At 40.9% G+C, this 21,060-nt stretch overlaps 1 protein-coding gene across 3 annotated transcripts in view; it reads left to right on the plus strand.

Annotated features, from left to right (window-relative positions):
• MITF (melanocyte inducing transcription factor) overlaps positions 1-21,060 on the plus strand; it is a 219,744-nt gene that overhangs the window by 131,305 nt on the left and 67,379 nt on the right. For all 3 annotated transcript variants that reach the window (XM_049640880.1, XM_049640881.1, XM_049640882.1), the window contains exon 2: positions 986-1,238. In XM_049640880.1, coding sequence (XP_049496837.1) covers positions 986-1,238 — 253 coding nt within the window. The remainder of the gene's footprint in view (positions 1-985; positions 1,239-21,060) is intronic.

The raw sequence follows: 21,060 nt of genomic DNA on the forward strand, positions 1-21,060 counted from the left end.
AGAAGTTTTAAAAACACCTCCCTCTTTGATAAATGAGTAAGTGTGTAAAAAACTATTATTATCCCTCCTTTCCGGATACGGTAACTAAGGCAGAGGGAGGTTTAATAACTTGTTGATGCTATAGAGCTGGCAAGATAAGCAGTCACAACCCATATTTAGGAAAATTAGGAAGTCTTTTCTTCCTAACATAGGACTGGTGTTTAAGCTTTTTCTGTAATTTTGGATAGAGCAAGCACCAAAACCATTAGAAGTAGGCCGCATGGGGAACTCGCAGACACATGTAGGAGAGAGCTTGCCAAGATGAATCAGGAGAAAAGACGGCACAAAGAAAACCAGATGGAGAATAGGGTTGTCAAACCGGCTCGTCCTCTGCCCCCTTTCCCCCCCCACAGCCTGTAGTCTGGTGTTAGCGTTCTGGTGCAAATGCTTCTTTCATCAATGGTTTTTACTTCCCATATCCTCGCAGAATTTCCCCATGACAGAGTTCACCCATTCTTGAAATTATTCCCCGTTAGTAAACACCTTAGACATCTTCAAGGAATTTAGATAGCGTGTAGGAGTAGGTATTCGGTGAGATTCAGTTATGAAAAAGCAAATCAAGCAATTTATTTTTACATGTGGAAATCTGGGTGCCATTAAGACGCAGTGCCTCTTGGCACTTCATATGGCGGTGCTATATTTGGTGGTGATGAGTAGTATGTGGTATAAAATGTTCAAAAAAAAAAATTAAGCCGCATAAGAAAAATGCCTAGATGCAATCAAGCTGACTTATTTTAATTCAACTCCTAATGACTTCAATCCTGTCACCTCTTGATTTTCAATTACGCGGAGTACCCTTCTGCAACTTGATTTTATCTTCGCGCAGGATCATTTTTGTAGTCGGGCGCAATTTAGGATACCCCCCAAAATGCAAACGAAAGGTCTCATTAAGAAACTAAATGTTGTGCCTTTTTTTTTTTTCTTTCCCTTTTTGGTTCTCCCACAGCAGTTCCGAGGAGCATCCTGGGGCCTCCAAGCCTCCGATAAGCTCCTCCAGTATGACATCACGCATCTTGCTACGCCAGCAACTCATGCGTGAGCAAATGCAGGAGCAGGAGCGCAGGGAGCAGCAGCAGAAGCTGCAGGCGGCCCAGTTCATGCAACAGAGAGTGCCAGTGAGTCAGACCCCGGCCATAAACGTCAGCGTGCCCACCACCACCCTTCCCTCTGCCACCCAGGTGCCGATGGAAGTCCTCAAGGTACGTGAGTGTCGCTCTTGTTGGTTGGGCCAAGCCCTCTTCGAGAGCAGCATTTTCCATTTCCTAGGTGTTTTCTTTCTCTGACTGTGTTTTTGGTCCTCTTGACCCCTCTGCATGCTGTCTGTCAAGGCCAACTCTACTCATGCTACCTGGCTTTGCATTTTAAAGGAAGGACAGAAAGTAACTGGGGATTTAGTAGTAGCCCTCACTATGTGGGGGAAGAGTGTTGATGTTCTATGAGAAACAGCCAGTGGGGACAGGTGCCTGTTGCAACGCTATCTTTCCATTTTTCTTTAGGAAAGTTTCAGAAATGGATCTCTGCTAATAACTTATGTATTTTTTTTTCCTCCCTCCAAACATTCCACGGCCATTCTTTAATTTTCTTCTTTATTTAGTAAGTAATCCTGGCTATAGAATCTGACCGTTTGGGAAAGTCCCTTCTGAGATAAACCTGTAGGAGAGCGTTCTTCACTTTAATAACCAAAATGCATAATCCTTTAACTGAAGTGGTCTGTTTGGGGCCCCTTTGATTTCTTGCTAGAGTAGAACCTGCAGGAGCTTGTTAGCATCATTCTATCAGGGACATATAGCTTCCTAATTACTGGGGAAAACTGTAACAAGTCTGAGAATAGAATTCCATCTCACACATGTGTTCCTTCACATCACACTGGGACATCCTCCCTGTTGAAAGATGAGCATTCCAACTCTTAAATATGACTGATGCAGGGAAAGCTAAAAGCAAAGTGAGGGAACTTCCTCACTTAAAAGAAAATTTTTTTAACCCATTCACCTAATTGATTCATTGTAAAGAATCCCAAGTGTTACTGTTCATTAAGCAATGTGAACTTTACACACTGGTGATTCATTGTTGGTCTTTGCATTCATTCATGTGCTCAGGAGAAAAACATCTCCCGCTATTTAAAGTTTACAATTAAAGTAAATAGAGAGATGATGTGTTATAACTGGAAGCAATATAGGATTCTTACCAGGAAGTACGAAAAGATTCTTTAAAAACAAATTGAAAGTAATTGTTTTTTATTTGCAAAGACCCCTTTAAAGTGTAGTGATGAGATAATGAAGCTCTTTCATGAAAAAACAGGAATTTTGTGAGGGCAAAAGAGATCCAAACAGTTTAGCATAAACCATTACTCTGATGTGATTGAAGTTCTGGATATTGCCACAAATAATGGATATTTTGTATCCTCCCCACCTCCCGATAAAGGCAGGTTTTCTTTTAGAAATAGATTATATATTACATCTCTCTGTTCCGCTTGGGTGAAAATTGGTAATCGCTAAGTTTTTATAAATTTAAGATCTACGTTGTCTGGTGTTCACAGGAATCACATTTGTTTTGTCTGTGCCTTTTAAAGTTCTGTGAATTAAGTGATAATAAAATGTGGAGAAATATGTCTATTTTATTCACCGTAATAGTCTACTTTTCAATCTGAAGGATAAATTTTAGAAGAGGTGACGTGGATTTGTGTTAGTAGGTGATTTATGTCCAATTCGAAGGTAATGTTTCATATTGTATTAAAGTATATGAATTGCAATCACTACTTCTATTAAGGCAGTTATATGTGATGGTGTGGAAACCACCCACATGCAGATGCATTAAAATACCATTTCCACATCATCTTAAAAATGGACATCATTCCTAAATGTTTTTATTCCTTAAAATGTTATTTTGGAATTGCTTAACATGAAAATCTGGACTGAATGGTTTGAATAATATGCCCATTTTTCCTCACACGTTGCTGTGTCCTGATAACAGTGAGTTGAGCTACAACCCTCAATTTACTTATTACAGAAAAATGTCCAAAAGTAAAGCACACAGACATTGTTAGAACCCGGAGTACTAATCTACAAAGGAGCAATTGGTAAATTTATCTTTCACGCTGAATATAGTTTATTCTTGATTTCGTCAGTATATAAAGTAGCGAAGTGTGTCATGTAAATAAAAAGAAAGTATAGTTGGCATAGCAACACAGACTGGTTTGATAGCTATTTAGACAAATGGTAGTACCCTTCGATAAAACACCAAATAAAAACACGTAATTTCCTATAAAATGACATCCTGAGAAATTAAAATAATATTTTGGAGGAGAGTAGCATGTAAGGGATGGCTTAAGATCTTTAAGAACTTGGTCCTTAAAAAGAGTTTACATATTTTCAGAACTTTAATGTATGAAAATACTGTTATGAAGTATTTACTATAGAAAGGTAAGCGAGAGACTGTGATCTTTTTTTCTTTTCCCTTGTACGGTTTTTAAATCGGAAGCATAATTTGGTAAATTTAAATGGTCACTAGTAAAAACTTAATTTGCTTAATCTTGGATCATTTTTCTATGAATATACATTTTCAAGGAATGAGTACTAGTATAGTAATTGAGTGCATTATGATACAGATGATGTCGAACAAATATTTTTTCATACAGTAGCCTGAGTCACTTCTTCATTTAATTTTTAAAGATTTAAATTGCTAAAGCAGAACATACCTACCTCTCATTTAGGTAGATGTGTGCAGTCAGAGGTACTAGCATGTGCTAGAGAATGCTGGTTAAATTTCCCCATCTCCCACTGGTTTTCAAGAACTTGATAGAAGATCACACATGCAAACTCGTTACCGACATTTTACTATCAGTGGGTTGAATGCTTTTGAAAAGCTAACTTCGTGTTTTCAGGTTAATTCCTTTCTTTGGCAGAGTTAGGCTTAGAGATTGGAGCTTTTATAAAGCATGTTTAAAAATTGTTGACAGCTTCCTGTAAACTTAGGTCCAGTCTTTGGAATCCGGATTAGAGGTTGGAAATTTGCATTACGACTTATTCCTCACATTTTCACCATTCAGTCTGTAAATCCACAAAGTTTTGCAGGATTAGCTTCTGGTTTTTTTATTTCATTACTTTATGGCTTTATTCTTCTTATTGATTTTCATGTTGGGTGATATGGACTGATTGATTAGTCTTATGGCCTTATATTAAAGTATTAGATGTATCATCTGGATTTCTTAAGAACAATCTAACTCATTGGCAATTTAGGGATGCCTCTTTGTCGTAAGTTAACCCCTGCTTCGAGTACGTAATGCTTTATTTATAGTAGTGAACACATCTCATATTTCAAATTATGAATTAAGAAAAAAGTCGCTAAGAACCGTTAATGGAAGCATTTCTTCTACAGGTGGGTCTTGTAGACTTGGGAGGTCATGCAAACCTTAGGTTTGCCGTTTGATCTAGCTTCTTTCAAACAAAAGCAGAGGAACCAGGGATAGACCCTGTGGACACATTTCAGGTCTCATAGCTGAAGAAACATCACAACACCAAGTAGTGTGTTACCTTCTGCACATTTACCAGGCAAGTGTAATCATAATGCTGACTGATTATAGGAGTGACTGGTTGCTCCGATCTTAGACTGGCAAGTTCATCAGAATTTCTTCCTCTGTTCCCTTCCATAGCATGGGCTCTGACAGCTCATAGCTTGAAAACATGTTTGTAGTTTGAGGACATTTCTCTGTTCAGAATTTTGTAGAGAATTGCCAGCTCTTTCCCTTCCTTCCTCCATCCCTTCCTTTCTTTCACCTTGGAATTTAACAATTTAATAGCTAAGTGTTCTGTCTGGACTGGATGGTACATTGAAATGTTCTGTTCTACTTGGGAGAAAGGCTGTATGAATTTAAAAGAGAAACAATGTCTTTTTGTAATTTTGGGATATATTAAGTAGTTTGCAAGACTATACATTTTTATTTTTTCCTTTTTTTGATCTCAGATAATCTAAGAAGTTGGGCAGATTGCTGCAAAAGTTGAAATGGCACTTGTGTTCATGAAATGCACAAACATTTTGCCGGAGCCTGCTACGTGGCAAACTGAACTTACTTTGGCATTTATTGGGGTGTATAATAATGTGGTACCCCATTTAGATACTCTAGCAAGTCAGGATGGAAGTCCCGCTTCCTTGTCACCTATCTCTACACCCAGTATCCCCTGAGATTTCACTAGTGAGGGAAAGGGTAGATGACTGAATTGCTGGCCTTTGTCCATAACTTCTGAAAACTACCTGGTGTAGAGTTTTCAAGGTGTTGCTTCTTAAGGTTTGAATACAGAAACATGAGAAAGGGTGTGTGGAGTTCTGTGGGCCGGTGGGTTATAGATCAGCAGAAGGGACTATTTCCACACTCCTCTATGCATTTAAGATGTCTTATTTTTTTTTTTTTTATCTTTTTAATGTTTATTTTTGAGAGAAAGACAGAGAGTGAGCGAGCGAGGGAGGGGCAGAGAGGAGACAAGAATCTGAAGCAGGTTCTAGGCCCTCAGCTGTCAGCAGACAGCCCGACACAGGGCTTGAATTCGTGAACTGCGAGATCATGACCTGAGCCGAAGTTGCCTGGTTAACCAACTGAGCCCCCCGCCGGGGGCCCATCCACTGTGCATTTAGATTTTGTTCCTCATTTATTAGCTGGGAGTACAGAACCTTATTAGCATCATGGTGGTCACAGGAAGCAGGAACAGGTTCAGCATGCTTGCCTTGTTCCCCTTAGTTAGGGGGTCTCTTACTAGAGGTGCTGACCCCAGAAGAAAGGATGTCTGAGAATTCTTCTAATACCATAGTCTGTGGGCCACCACATATTTATTCTTGTTCATCTGTGGTCCATCACATATTTTTGCCACTAGACAGTGTGACCTACACATTCCGTGAGCCTTAGTTTCAGAACTATTTATAAACGTTGGTGTCCTTTCATTTTTGGATCAAACTCTGTGTCTGGAAGGCCACATCCTTCTTCAGGCGGGGCGGGGGTGGGGGGTGGACAAACAGATTCCAGATTCAAAGAGCTTTTCATCCTCCCGGAGACCTCATTTCCCTATAGGGTCTTTGAGTCTCCTGGTTGTATCACTTTGATGTGTTCAGTGTCACACATTAGGTGATTTTTTTTCCTCTTTAAAACTCATTTTATTGATTTTTAAAAATTACAGACAATGTCTGTTAACATGGAATCTAGTTTAATAGTGGGGAAGAAAAATCCAACAGGAAACTCCCTCCTGCCTCCCCCTCCCTTCCTCCCTCCCTCAAGGTCCCTGGAAGGAGGTGCTATTAGCAGTTTAGGGTGCAGGCTTCTTAACCTCGCTGCTTTCCAGCCCTACAGTTGCCTTCGGTGGGAGCAAGGTCCGAAGAAATACATTAGGCAGTTTTGAGCAGGTAGACATACACCCTATCTTTCTCTGTGTTCACATTTACATATAGAACAAAAGAAATAAAATTTCTACTTCCGGATTCTCTCTACTTTTGAGAATATTGCTTCAAACTGTTCTCCCTTAAGCAGAGTGGGGACTTCTTACTCTGTGTTTGGAAAGCAGTTGGATCATTTTGGGGTTGCAAGTGTGTGTACTAGCTTCCACGGGCACTGATTGACAGACCATTTGCCCCACCCCCCCTCCCCACCATGCTGCCTTACAAACCTCCGTGGGTAAGGATTTAGTAATCTCAGAGCTGGCGTAGGAAGGTGCTCCATAGACTTGTCTCACGTTGGTGAAGTCAAGCTTAACACAGGCTAAAGTAGTGTAAGAATCTCTGTAAATGTACACTGATTAATTTTAGGTATTGTTTTCTGTCTGCACTGCTTGCAGTGACTCGTAACTAGTAATGAAATGCTGACTGAAGAGAGTCACTTTTGCTTAGATTTTTAGGCCTGGTCCACTTAAGTGGGCAGGCCCGTGGGGAGCAACTATCTCAAACAAAATACTCAATCTTGACACAGCTAAGCCTATGAATTAATTCCGCTTTTCTGAAAACACTGAAACATCAGCTCTGATCACCTGTGCACCTGGTAATGTTAGCACTAAATGTGAATAATTTCTCTCTGTGAGACCACAAGGCCATTTTTATGTGGCTGAGGAGTACACTAGAATCTGGGTGATTTGATTTCCTTAGGTAGTAGATAGACCAGGGGTGCTCAGTAGGCACGTGAACCATGCAGGTTTGGGAGGGACACTCTCTCTTTAGGCACAAGGATCTTTATCACCTTGTCACTGGGCTACTTTGCAACCACCAAAGTCATCTTGGGGGTTTATGTGAGGGAGTGGCTGCTCAGCTCCTTTGCTTTCTGCTGCAAAAAGAAGCCACGCAGATAGATGTGTCACTGTTCATCGACACAGTTCTCATAATTCAGTTCTGGTGGCGGTCAGGGTAACATCTTACAGAGAATATTAAGGTCTGGGGCCTGGGAGTAAGGACCGAAAACTAGAGTGGATCTTTTTTTGTTTGGCTCTGAAGGGTAATTTCTTTTTAATGTGATGGGATCTGTAGAGCATGCATCCTCAACCAGGGTGATATTCCCCCCCTTCCCCGCGGGGGGCAGAGATTGGTCCTTGGAGGGCGCAAAGTTGTAGACATTAGAGTGGTTTCGGCCTCTGAAGGGCCTTAGTATATAAACAGTTTATGTACCTGTTAAAATTTCATGGGCGTGGGATTAAGAAGAGGCAGTTTGGGGAGAAAATGTCTCAAAAGACTCCTCAAGGGGAGTGATGATGAAAAAAAACGCTGAGAAACATTCCTGTAGAGTACTTAGCACTTTGCTCAACTCCTCTTTTTGTTTAGAGAACACTTCTCAATTCCTACATTCCAGCCAGGCTGCGTCTCCCTAGGAGAGGTGCTAGAATATCAGTAGACATGGTTGGCGTGTCCAGCACTGGGCAGTTAGTATTAGCATCCCCATGCCAGAGATATGGGAACTGAGGCAAAGGATAAGCAGTTCATCTAAAGTTGAGGGGGCAAGTGGTACAGTCAGGATTCGAACCCCCTCAGGTGGACTCCATGGCTCAGATTTCATTCGCGGGAGAGTAAATGGTCTAAGAAACTTCTGGAGGAAGGAGTAGCAGGGTTACTCTCTCAAGTGCCATGGCAGCCTAGGGCCTGCAGATGTTTATGAGAGAGCTTCAGGCCGTAGCTTAAAATTTTAATAAGAATTCTTGGTGTTAGGGGTGCCTGGTTGGCTCAGTCAGCAGAGCATGTAGCTCTTGATCTTGGGTTCATGAGTTTGAGCGTCACATTGTAGAACTAACTTAATAAGAAAATAAATGTAAATAAATACATAGATAATTAATTAAATAAATACATAAATAGATAGGAATTACTGGTGTAAATGTGGTATGGCCTAAAGCAACTTGGAGGAGGAATGGCAGTGACTCTACAGATATGGATCATTGGCTGTATTGGATTATAGGCTAAAGGCTTGATCTTCTTTATCTGATGTATTCCTCTAGCAATCCTATGGGATAGGTAGGATAAGCACCATCTTCCAGGTGAGGAAACTGAGGCAGAGAGAGATTTGTCACTGTGGTCAGACAGGCTCCACACCCTACCCTGTGTCTCCTTGGAACCACATTCCCTGCTGCCTCTGTGTTTTCCACAAAACTCAAGGACATACATTTCTAAAGAATCACTAATAACAGAATATGTTAGAGGCAAGTGGGAAGTCAGAGAGAAGCTAAAGAGGAGTTTTATCGGAAGGATACGTGATGTTAAGCATTTAGAATTATTTAAGGGCCCATCCATATTGAATAATTAGAGTGGGTCCCTCAGTCTCCATGATATGCCAGATGAAAGATCTAGATGTGTTCTTACTGTATTAAAAAGCCTGCCTGGCCACACTGACCACAAGGGTAATTTATGGTTTAGTTGCAGTGTCATTACTGAACAAAAAAGCACTGCAGTGAAAGTTGCTGTGACAACATCCAAAAATTGTACCTCAGGATCACTCATGTTCTAAAGATTGTGTTGGCTCAGGCTATCGCGACTTATATCCTTTATAGTCATGTATCTTTTAGTAATGCAGTAATGGCGCTAAATTGTTTTTGAAGTACTCATTTTGATGGACTCACACACATCTTTACATCCTTTCATTAGGAATTTTCTCCTGAAATTATGGTTGCATTTAGAGTTGTTCTTCCCCTCCCCACCCCCTGCAGTATTCTAGCTTTTGCTGTATTTGAGCCCTTAAAACTGAAGCTTCAGTTCTGATTCTTTTTCCCTTTGCTTTTAAGTGAATAACGTCGGCTGTAATACATCTTATATTACTGCACAGAAAGGTCAGAGGTCTTCTTCACAAATGTTACCTACTTATTCCCAACAATGAAAGGAAGGACTTGGATTCGAAAGACCACCTTCTATAAATACGCTCTTGAACAACAGAGATTGTGGACATGTGTAAGCACAATCTAATTTTACCATTGCCCTACTAACATCAGTGGGTGGGATCTGTGTTTGAAAAGATGTAAATCAGCACGGTGGCTGTGCACAAGGTTATGGCTGCAATCAGCGCTAGAATATTAGCTCTTGTCCTGAATATGTCTCTTCTTGTTGACTTCTTTGAGTATCAGCCTGCACTTTAAGGAAAACTTAACTCCTGACAATACACGGGTCTTTCCGACCTTGTTTATAAAGTAAGATGTTTTTGCGTGTCAGTTTATAACTTCGCACAAGTGGGATGAACCACAATTGGAGTATTGGAGGTGGAGGTGTCAAAGGCCTTATTTTATCGTTTTTCATGGGAGAGTGTGTGCATTCATTATGAATGTAATTAAAGTGAGCATCTCCAGTGCATTTTATTTAGGAGTCTTGACAGAGTCGTCTTCACTCACAACTTTCTGAGTGGCACAGTTCTTCTGCCAGGTGAGTTGACTAGACTTACATACATGATGTAACCCTCGTGGCCTTGCCTGCCAGAAAGATAGCAAGGTGGACGGGTCCTGAAACTTAAAAATGAAGAAAAGGGTTTGAATCACCCTGTTGTGAACAATTTTCGAAAGTAGTTAAGAGGCCCAACATGAAAAGCAAAATTCAGGTTTTTGCCCCCTTACCACCAGGCATGGCTTTGTCGTAATCTCCCCTGTTGGCCCTGAGTTTTGTATAATTAAAATTTAGGAGCTAGAAATTTTGTTGAGACTTAATTAGAAGCGACAAACCAGAGACATTCCTGCTGGTTAGGAAGGGCTTAAGAAATTCTTATTGGCTAAATTACAAATATGTAACATTTTTTTCTGAGCACTGCATGGTAGTTCTGACCGCCTAAAGGTGACAAGATTAGCTCTGTTTTTCTAGTGAGGTAGTAAAAATTAGATTAATAAGCACCAGGCAAAGAACCTTTTCTTTTTTTCGAAAGAAATCTTACCTTGAGTATTTCTGGCTGTGGAGATCGCTGCCTTAATTAGCCACATGGTCTTTTTACCTCCTGGGAAATAAGTATGGGATAAAATTGGGGATCAAGATGTAGGCGCACATTGACTTAGCACACGCCGCTAAGTAATTCATCAAGGAATGTTGGTAATTAGTCCTGCCTCTTTCAACTCTTGGCTTATTTCATAAAACCAGTTGATTTAAAATAATGCCTGCTGATTTATTACCAACACGTTTCAAGCCTGAGACTTGGCTTTTCAACAAAAGCGATATTGTGCAGTGATGGAAACGCACCCTCTTGTTTTTGCGTTTTTACGAATTCTGAAGGGCCATTTACAGGCCCCTCTTAACTTTGTTGTGTTATTATTATTATTATTATTATTATTTTTACCTCATTCAGCATTTTACTGGGTTTTCTTTTGTCTCTTGCTGAAGAGAAAGGGGGAGCAAATTAGAAAAAAAATTCCAGGCTCTTGGAGGTTTTGGATGTGAGGTGCTTGTCAAAGTGTATCGGCTCACTGTGGTTTGATGGAATTTAATTTGAATCCTTCGCCTGGTCAGACAGGCTGTAGTAATGGCCTTTGCTCCTCCTGCACTCTTATGTGTTTGGTGATATTTATGACAGGCAGGTTCGTCTTAAAAGATTGAATTTATGAGAAGTACAGAACCTGATGACTTCGGCCTCATAGTCTTGGTTTCCGCATAGCCAGGTATATTATTATTCGGATCCTAAATTTCCATTCATGCACTGATGTGCTTCTTTATGCTTTGGGATGCAAGCACAATCCGCTTCCTCGTTGAAAAGCCAGGATTAGCTTGACTCCAGTACATATACTGGGTGACTTTGGGCAAGCTCACCGGTTTCTCTGGGCCTCAGTGTTCTCATCTGTGAAATGGAGGTCACAGTTTTTGTGAGGACCAAATGGGATCATTCCCCCAAAGCAATGCTGCCTGGTAGAGAGGGAGCCACATGTGGGAAGCTAAGTTTTCTGGTAGTCACATTAAAAGCAGTGGAAAGAAACAGGGAAAAATGAGATGAATAATACACTTTATTTCATCCAGTATATCCCCAGTATTATCATTTCGACATGTCATCAATGTAAAGATTATTAGCAAGATATTTTCATTCTTTTCATTTTTCATACCACGTCTTCAAAACCGAGTGTGTATTTTACATCTGCACGTATATCTCAGTTCGACAGTAAATTTTCGCCAGAACTACTCGATCTGCGTTAGCTTTTTTGAGGTTTAGAGTTGAAAAAGTGACTCATAACTCCAGTTGTCTCACACAGATTTAAAAGATTTCTAGTAACTAAATTGAGTATATGTCTTTAACTTTCGATTTAAATGAAGTAAAAATACAAAATCCATTGCCTCACTCACATTGCCCGCATTTCCAACACTAATGGTAGCCACACGTGGCCTGTGACCTCTGTGTTAGCCCAGACCCCAAAGCATTTAGCACACTGCTGGGTAGATTGAAAGTGCTCAGTCAGCGATTCTGCTTTATTGTTGTTGATAATGAATGATAGAATGATTCCTAGTTACTGGACTTATAACCTAAATATACTAATTAATGTCATCTCCACGTTGACATCTTTCTATGCCTTCATTACTCCTGCCTGGTAAACTGGGTTCCCTGCTGCCTCCCTCCTCACCAAAGAGAACATAAAAAAAAATTAGTCATTATTTTCCTTTTCACAACCCTTTGGAGCCCAGGTTAGCTGGGCTCATGTATGGTTGATATTTCCTGTCAAAAACAGCCTCTCACAGGAGAGCACAGTGAAGGATACCCCTGCCTAAGGTGGCAGGGACCTGTCTCTGTCAACAGCCTTCCATTCAGGCCTGACTGTGGTAACTGCTCTTGACTTGTTAGTCACGCGTCTCGTTCATACTCTCAATCCAATTTCTTTTCAGACCTCTACATGTCACACTTACGTCGTGCCTGTCCAGTGTGTTCAAAATGTCTCAAACCCTGGGAATATATAAGCATTTTGTCGTTGTTCTTGATGCAAAAAAAAAAAAAAGACATTGAAGGAAAAGGAGATTGGTTAATCCCAGGATTAACTAATGCACTGTTTATTCATTAGTAGCTAAATTAACGTGTAGGTTATTGAAAACTTTTTTTTGGTGTTTTTTTTTAATATGTGTATTTATTTATTTATTTGCTTATTTATTTATTTATTTATTTATTTATTTAATTCTGTGCTCATGTTGCTAGGGCAATTTTTTTCCTCCGCTAATTTGCAGTATATTTTTAGGCATTTTCAGCACAGCTGATAATTCAGTGAAACCATTTTTCTTCCTTTTCTTGCTCATTGGGCACTCAAGTTTTCTGTTTTGCTACCAGTTTTGACCATCTATTAAGCCAGAAATAATTCACCTAAAATGATAGTTTATATTTTATCAGGTACTTTGTTATTCCTAATGCAAGCAATGAGTTGATTATATTGGAATTAAACTGTGTTTGAGAGATTTAATTTGTTCTTTATGTAATACTTTAAAAGTCTACAAAGTAACATTGTTGTTTAATTATAATCAGCAATAAAGTCAAGAAAGCAAAAATATTAACTATGCTATGATTTCCAGAAAGAAAAATCATTATGTTGTTAGATTTTATGATTTCCTTAGCTTGGAGTTTTATATTTTCTCAATGTTTATTACTTATTTTATTATCATCTTAATGTAAGTTAATAAACATAGAGGCCATTATAAAGTTGATTTCAATTTTCCTAATAGGTTTCCAGGTTTATATTAAAATCATATACCTCAAGAATTTTTTGACTCGTTAATTGGCATAACCTTGATAGAATTTATAATTCAGGTTTAGGTAATTTTGCCCATTTTTATTGATACTTGGACCACCAATATCTCATAGACAGCGGGGAAAGCAAGAACATTCTAGAAGGATATTTAATCTTGATGTAAACTTTTTTATTCAGTTTGACATGAAGCTAATGTGTGTAGGGCTTAACCCTACATGCTGTTTCTGGGAGAATATTCTGTAACTCAGCAGCTCTCAAAGTGCAGTTGGGGGGCCTATAGCACTTACATTATCTGGGAGCTCTTTTAGAAACACAAATTCCTTGAGTCAATCCCAAACCTGTTAAGCCAGAAGCTCTGGGGGGAGGGCCATTGATCTCTATTTTAGCCAGCCCTCTGGAAGATTCTAATGCATGCTCATGTTTGAAAATCACTGCTGTGGAATTCTGGAAGTTAATTTGTAAGAAACATAAGGAAAATTGGGAAATGCCAGTACTAATGGAGCCAAGCAAGTTTCTTTCCCGTAGGGCTCCTTAGACCTATGGTAAACATGTGAAGAGCTGTGGCACATCTCCAGCCGTGGGCCAGTAGGTAAGCACTTGCTTGAGGAGAAAGTGGAGGAGGAAGCCAAGCAAAGTAGATGTTGCTTTCAGGTAAAGTTGATCATTAGAGGTTGCAGAATATCCAGTGGCTCTTAAGAGTCTCCTGGACGTGGGTACATCCCATTATATGCGTATACTTGTGCAAAGTTGATGAAAATAGATTAATCCTGTAAAATCCTGGGCAGATAAGAAATAAGAAACTCTAAAATCACATATTGGTTCCTGCTTTAAACTATAGAAACCACTGTACCTTTGAAGGAGCTCTCAGGAGTCCGTGAATCCATTGTCCACAAATATTTATCAACTAAATTTATACCTCACTTACATATATGCCATACATCTGTCTCTCAAATAAATGTTGATGCTGCTGTCATGAAAAAAGTGCAAATTGATACAAAAGCCATGGATTTCATTGCTTTCCCTTATTTTTATACATTTTCTTTTTTAATATTTATTTATTTTTGAGAGAAAGAGAGAGAGAGGGAGAGAGAGAGAGAATATGAGGGAGGAGGGGCAGAGAGAGGGAGATACAGAATCCAAAGCAGGCTCCAGGCTGTCAGTACAGAGCCCAACGTGGGGCTCGTACCCATGAGCCATGTGATCATGACCTGAGCCGCAGTCTGACGCTCACCCGACTGAGCTACCCAGGATCCCCTTTTTTATACATTTTCTTAATGAAAATGTAAAATACAACTCCTAATCAAATAGGGCCTAAAGGTATTTGACCTGAAAGAAAGGTTAAGAGCTACTTCTTTTTAAGAAACTTTTTTTTTTTAAACTATCAAGTGTTATTTAAATTCTGCTTTCCGAAACTACATTCCTTTTGCCACATTGGATTTAGTTAAATGGTAACACAAAATGGCCTTTTAGAGTCCGAGGGACCCTAACATCTATAATTTCACAAGCAGCAGGCCCTTGATGGTCAGTCTGTGACATCAAAGGTCTTTACTGACGTGACCGTAGTCTTGGCTTTGCCTTTTACACTGGGGCATTGACATCAACAGAAAGTGTTTTTCCTTCTTTTTTCTTTTTCAGTATTCGTGTTCTGCCTGAAGGCAGTATATCCAGTGCATGTGGCCAGCTTGCCCCCTGGTTGGAGTAAAACAAAGGTTCATTTTTGGAAGCTCCACAGGAAAGACCAACTCTTTCTGAAGCTGGAGTCCTTAACTTGCACAGCCAGCATGTGGACCTCAGTCCAGCCTTCAAAGAGCCATGGCTCACGTAGGAGCCATCAAGTGTACTTTTCTTCCACTGGAAGATAGAGATTATATTCTTATCTTCTCCTACTGAGAGGTGGAAATCAGAAATAGCCCTAAGATGCCCCTGGCTAATTTCTGCACTGAAATTTTGTCTTTGTGGTGGAGTTACCATTTTTCTATTAGTGGTCATTCAAAGAACTCTTGCCCAAAGGTGGGTGTTTGATTTTGTGCTGTGCCTGCTCTGTGGTCGCACCCTATACACCAAAGGGCATGGGACCCGGAGTTAGATTGGCAATGTCCAGATCTTTTCTGAACCACAGTTCCCTTGTCTGCATGACAAGGATAATAGAAGTCCCTAGTTCCTAGCGTTGCTGTGAGAAGCCATTGTGACATGATGCTTGCAAAGCACTTAGCTCTGTACCTGGCATTGTGCTTATTATTAATGCGGATCACTGTCGTCAGCATTTCAACTAGGGACACACACCAAGTCCACAGTGACTCAGCCACATAATGGGTGCTTGAGAAATGATTAAAAGGGTAGTGCTTTGGCAAAAGGTGGGGAATGTTGATTCTATATATGATCTGGAATTAATTTCTCCAGAGGCCTATATTCTTTAACTGGTAACTATTCAGTTATATTTCAGCAGCAAGGAATTTTTATTCTTGAAAAAATTTTTTTTGATATTTATTTACTTTTGAGAGAGTGAGAGAGAGAGAGCACAAGTGAGGGAGGGGGAGGGAGAGAGGGACACACAGAATCCAAAGCCGGCTCCTGGCTCTGAGCTGTCAGCAGAGAGCCTGATGCGGGTCTCGAACCCATGAACCATGAGATCATGACCTGAACCGAAGTCTGACACTTAACTGAGCCACCCAGGTGCCCCAGGAATTTTTGTTTCTAAAAATCATCAGACTTTGAAGGTTCCCTTAAGAGTGACTTTTTTTTTTTTTTAAGAGAGGAAAGATAGTGGGATGCTTGGCACAGGTTTTAACTCCCTGCCCCCCCCCCCCACTCCAAATTGCTTTACACGCATTACTTAAAATTTTTAGAAGTTGTTTTGATGATTGACCATAAAGATAAAATCTTTATTTATAAAAAATTGTGGGGAAAGTGGTATGAATTGGGGCTAAATTTAAAAAAAAAACATTAATAGGTGTCAGGCCATCAAAATGCTCCCTGATTGTGAAATTAACCTTTCACTTACAATCTGAGAAGTTAACAATTTTGCTTCTCGAACTCTGGTTAAATATAAGTGACCATATATAATTTTATGAGCTTTTTACTTTTGGAGGCATTATTGTTTTTAGGTAAGTAGAGATTCAAAATACATTTAATCACAGCATCTCATCCACGAGTTCCAGGGCCCAATTTATAGAGCCAGTCAGCTGATGGAAACCACTGTCTATGTTCAGAAATTTTCATCGCTAATCATATTGCATAATTATTTTTTCTCATATCCAAGTATTTTGATTCACATGTTCTGGGGTTACCTGACTTGTTCCTTATATGATATATCTTTTTTTTTTTTCCTTATCTAACATCCTGCTGTCCCAGCACCGTCTCCTGTAATTTATATAAAATTTTAGTCTTGCCTTTTTGTTTTTTTGTCTTTCAGAAACATGTGTTACCTGCAGTGTTCTACACATGACACTAGCTTACTAGCTGACCTTTATTTTTGCCTTTAAGCCATTTATCTTATTTCTTTGGTATCTATTATCTTAAGTTAAGACCAAACACCATTGTCTTCAACTGATATTACAGTGTTTGCTAGTTTATAATCAATACCACAGCGCTGAAATCAAACATACATACATGGTATCCATCCACAAGTCGGACGACCTTGGGGAAGTTGCTTTCTTGGGCCTCAGCCTCCCCATCTGACTAGCTGGTTTCAGATTTGCCTCCTAAAACTGACATGCAATGAACTGTCTCTTCTTTCTTCCATGAGAAGGGCCCACCTACACATCCCTGGAATTTAAATCGTGGTAAGATGAAGACGACAAAGGACTTTGAAAGCCCTTGAAGGAAACATTGGGTCTGTTTAAAGATGAGATACACAGAACAGTTGTCACGACAGAGAATCTCTCAGTGTACAATATGGCTCACAGTTCCACTGTAGTGTAAATGACCAGTTTCTCCTCGAGGGTGGCAAAAAGTGAGTTGGAAAACCTCTTGTATTATTATTTAGACATTCTGTTGTTTTGCCTACATGCGTCGTGCTTACTATAATAACAGCAACAGTGTCCCTACTGACTGTTGTGAACCGCATCTCTGAGATGTTCCTGAAGCCTTCTAAGTGGAGACTGAGCACGGGCATAATAGGATGAGATGACGAGGGTGGGCCCAAAGCTACCACGAGTTCATGTATACAAACTGTTTAAAATCCATCTTAAGTACTGAATTCTCAGGATTACTGAGTGTCTAACATGAAAACTCATTTCTCACGTGATTTGTGGTCACAGAACGTTCTATAGCTATTATTCTCTTCCCTTCGCTAAGCAGAAAAATGAGTGGAGGCTAAGGATGTTTGTTTACGATCAGTGAGTGTGAGACCAGGAGCGTATGATTCCTTTCTCTAGATTTATTCATTTGACTTTGGCTTGTAAATACTGACTTTAATTCTTTTGAGAGAGAGAGAGTGAGCATATTTTCAAGTTTTCTCAAAGGCTTTCCTTTTTCAGTGAAATCGTAGCTCCTCCTTCCTTCTTTAAATGCACAAATCTGGAATTACACGGCTTGTCTAGAATCCCTAGCTCTATAATTAGTAATCTTGGGCAGGTGATCTAATCTCTAGTCTGAACCTTAGTTTCCTTATCCGGAAAATGGGCACAGTATCAGTTCCCACCCCCCTCTCTATCCTGTTGCAGTGCGTTTCTTTAATGTGAGCACCTCCAGTGTTACTGGTGAATGAGGCCCTCGTGCTCGTGTAGCATGGAATTCCTCTTGAACTCGTTTTCCACACACGTAAACGTTTGAAGCCATCAAGGACAGGCTTTATCATATTTAAAGAGAAAGCCTTCGCCATTGAGGAAGACTTTAAAATAGGCCAAATATGTATGGAGCATCTGCCCCTCCCTCAGGGTTAGTGGAATTTGGGCTTCCACAACCGCTTGCCTTTTCTACCATGCTCCGCCGTCTGGAGGGGTGTGTGCAGAAGAAGCAGGTACTAAGACATTTCTCTTTACGGCAATGCAGTCAGTCACAAAGAAGGCTCTATCCGGGATCAGGTTGTAGTTTTTAAAGAAATGATCTCCATCAGAACCACCTCACCGTCTGTACTCCACCTTGCGAGGGGAGGAAGCGGGAATCCCAGAGCTTAAAACTGTCTGTGAAGCTGGCTGCAACTGCCAGTAGAAATTTAACCAGCTCGTGTTGAATTAGGGTTTACTGATTGTTGTTATTCACGCTCTGGTTACAAAGGTCCAGCGGTTTGGCGAGGTCGGCCCCTAACCTTCTCTTTTCCTATCTGCCCTGTTGTTTATAGTGTGCGATTTTGCGGAACATGGCATTTTTTTCAGGACGGTACAGATGGAGCTCGAGCAGAAACACCTGAATCAACTCCAGAGGTGTGGTCATTTAATGAATTCATGTATGTAAAGTACGCAGCACCGGTCGTGAGGTGGTTGCCTTTGAGTGGAGTCCTGAAGAACAAGTTAGGAAAGCGCTCAATAAATATTAGCCAGGACTAGTAGAGCCTTCTAACCCTGAACACTTCACTTCTCCAGCAACACGGGCAGTCGGTCTGCCTGGTGGCGAAGTACTATGAGCCCACGGAGGGACTGCGGTTCAGCCCCCCAAGGTGAGGTGGTTACTGTTGAGTGGAACCTTGGAGAACAAGGCGGGCCACACCAGCAGGACTGGGATAAGGGGAGCATGGCATGAGGAGAGGAGCAAGTCAGTAGCACATGCTCTGGGTCCTGGTGTGAAGCAGTCAAAGGGAAGACAGGAGAAGGAGGGACTGAGTGTAAAGTCACCTAACGGAGGTGAAGCGGGACAGGTGAGCAGGGGCCGGGTAATAAAGGGCCTGTATGTGACCCTGCGCGGTTTGGATCTGATGTCGTAGGCGTTAGGTAGCCACTGGCGGCATGTGTTTGTGTTTGTTTCTGTGGGTTTGTTCATTGAGTTTTCAAGTTTGAAAAGAGAGATGTTCAGAAAGATGCCTTTGGGTGCTGAGGGAGGCAGGGGTTGGTTTTAGAGGAATGTGATGGGAGGTGGGGAGCCTATCAAAATAATTTGGGGAACAAATTATGAAAACATTGACGCAGAAGTCTTAGAAAGCAGTAATTAAGAAAGAAGAAGAAGAAGAAGAAGAAGAAGAAGAAGAAGAAGAAGAAAAGGAGGAGGAGGGGGGGAGAGGAGGGGGAAGAGGAGGAGGAAGAAGAAGAGGAGGAGGAGGGGGAGGAAGAGGAAAAAAAGCAGTAGTTAAAAGAAAACCACAAAAACCTGGGGCACCTGGATGGCTCATTCAGTTGAGAATCTGACTTCGGCTCCGGTCATGATCTCACAGTTTGTGGGTTCAAGCCCCGTGTCAGGTTCTGTGTTGACAGCTTGGAGCCTAGAGCCTTCTTGGGATTCGACGTCTCCGTCTCTCTCTCTCTGCCCCTCCCCTGTTCACACTCTCTCTGTCTCTGTGTCTTTCTCAAAAATAAATAAATATTAAAAAAAAAAACCAAACCCTTATGGGTTAAAGTAAATGGAACCTTGTTAGATAGAAAGGAGGAGGAAGGCAGCATAATACTCCATATATTTTACAGAGGAGAGAACTGAGCATAGTAGAGATGAAGACATTGGTCTATACCAGGGGTTGGGAAACAATGTCTGCAGGATTTTCTGCCTTCTGCCTATTTCTGTACAGTTTTATTAGAATGCAGCCATGCTCAGTCATTTTCATGTAGTCTCTGGCTACTTTCACACTACAGAGGAGGGATGAGTAGTGCAACAGAGGACTCATGGCTCATACAGCAGAAAATAATTACTTTTGGGATCTTTATAGAGAAAGTTTGCTGACCTCTGGTCTCAGCACATGGCTAGTCAGTGTTGGACCTGGGCTTCCAGCCTTTGAGACTGGAGAAACCTCTGACCAAGAGCATTTTACACCGTGTCCAATATGCAGTGAGGCCTCATAAATAAACTCTAAGTGGATTAATGAATAATGAGTGAATGACTGAATGAATGAGCAAAGTAGCAAAGTTAAACTACCTGATTTACAGCCTGCCCATTTACATTTATTGTTGACTAATTTTTATAAAGCTATTGAGCAGGAGTTATTATATAAAACGGGTATCGAGTGGCACCAACATGCAGGGCAGTATTCTTGGTTTGAGGGTTTTAACGTGTCCTTGTGATGCTCACCGCCAATAGAAGAGACAAGTGTTCGTCAGATGATCATGGAAGTGAGTGCATGGTTGCAGGGTCAACCAGAAAAGAGGGGGGCACAGTGCTATGCGAGCTTGTGGTGGAAGATCAGTATAAAAAGTCAGAGAAGACTTTCTCGGATACCCCCATCCTGCAGTCTAAAGAGTGAGTTGACTGTAATTTGGCATAGGGACGTGGGAAGAGTATATCAAGTGGATCCATGTGCAAAGGCCCTGTGCAGGTGAGAACAGGCAAACAACAAAGAGAAGGCTAGCCATGCTGGGGGAGTGAGACTGGAGAGAGAGGTAGGGCCCTTGTGATCAGGATCAGGGAATCCGTCTGTTTCTAGAGTCGAGTCTCAACTTGAGCTACAAGTTTGAGACTCAGTAGTATAGAAAGTATTTTAACCCAGAGAGAGTATGGGTTTACCAGAGAGAGTGTTGTAAGAGAAGATGTGGGTCTTGAGAGCTCTGGAGCTCAACATTAGAGGGAAGGACAGCATATGGAGAAAAGAAGAGATCCAAAAAACTGGAGAGGAACAAAACCTGGAGAATCTAGTATAGCTGGTCAGTTGTTGATGGGGCGTATACGTCCAAGAAATCAAGGATTGAAAAGTATGCATTGGATTGTTCCATTGGGAGATCACGGTGACCTTTGGAAGAGTACATTTTGGGCAGTGGAGGGGGAAGGGTAGAGCCTGTCAACCTGTCAAATGAATAAGCAGAGAGGAAATGGAACCAAGTAT

Source organism: Panthera uncia, chromosome A2 (assembly GCF_023721935.1).
Source record: "Panthera uncia isolate 11264 chromosome A2, Puncia_PCG_1.0, whole genome shotgun sequence".
NCBI lineage: Eukaryota > Metazoa > Chordata > Mammalia > Carnivora > Felidae > Panthera > Panthera uncia.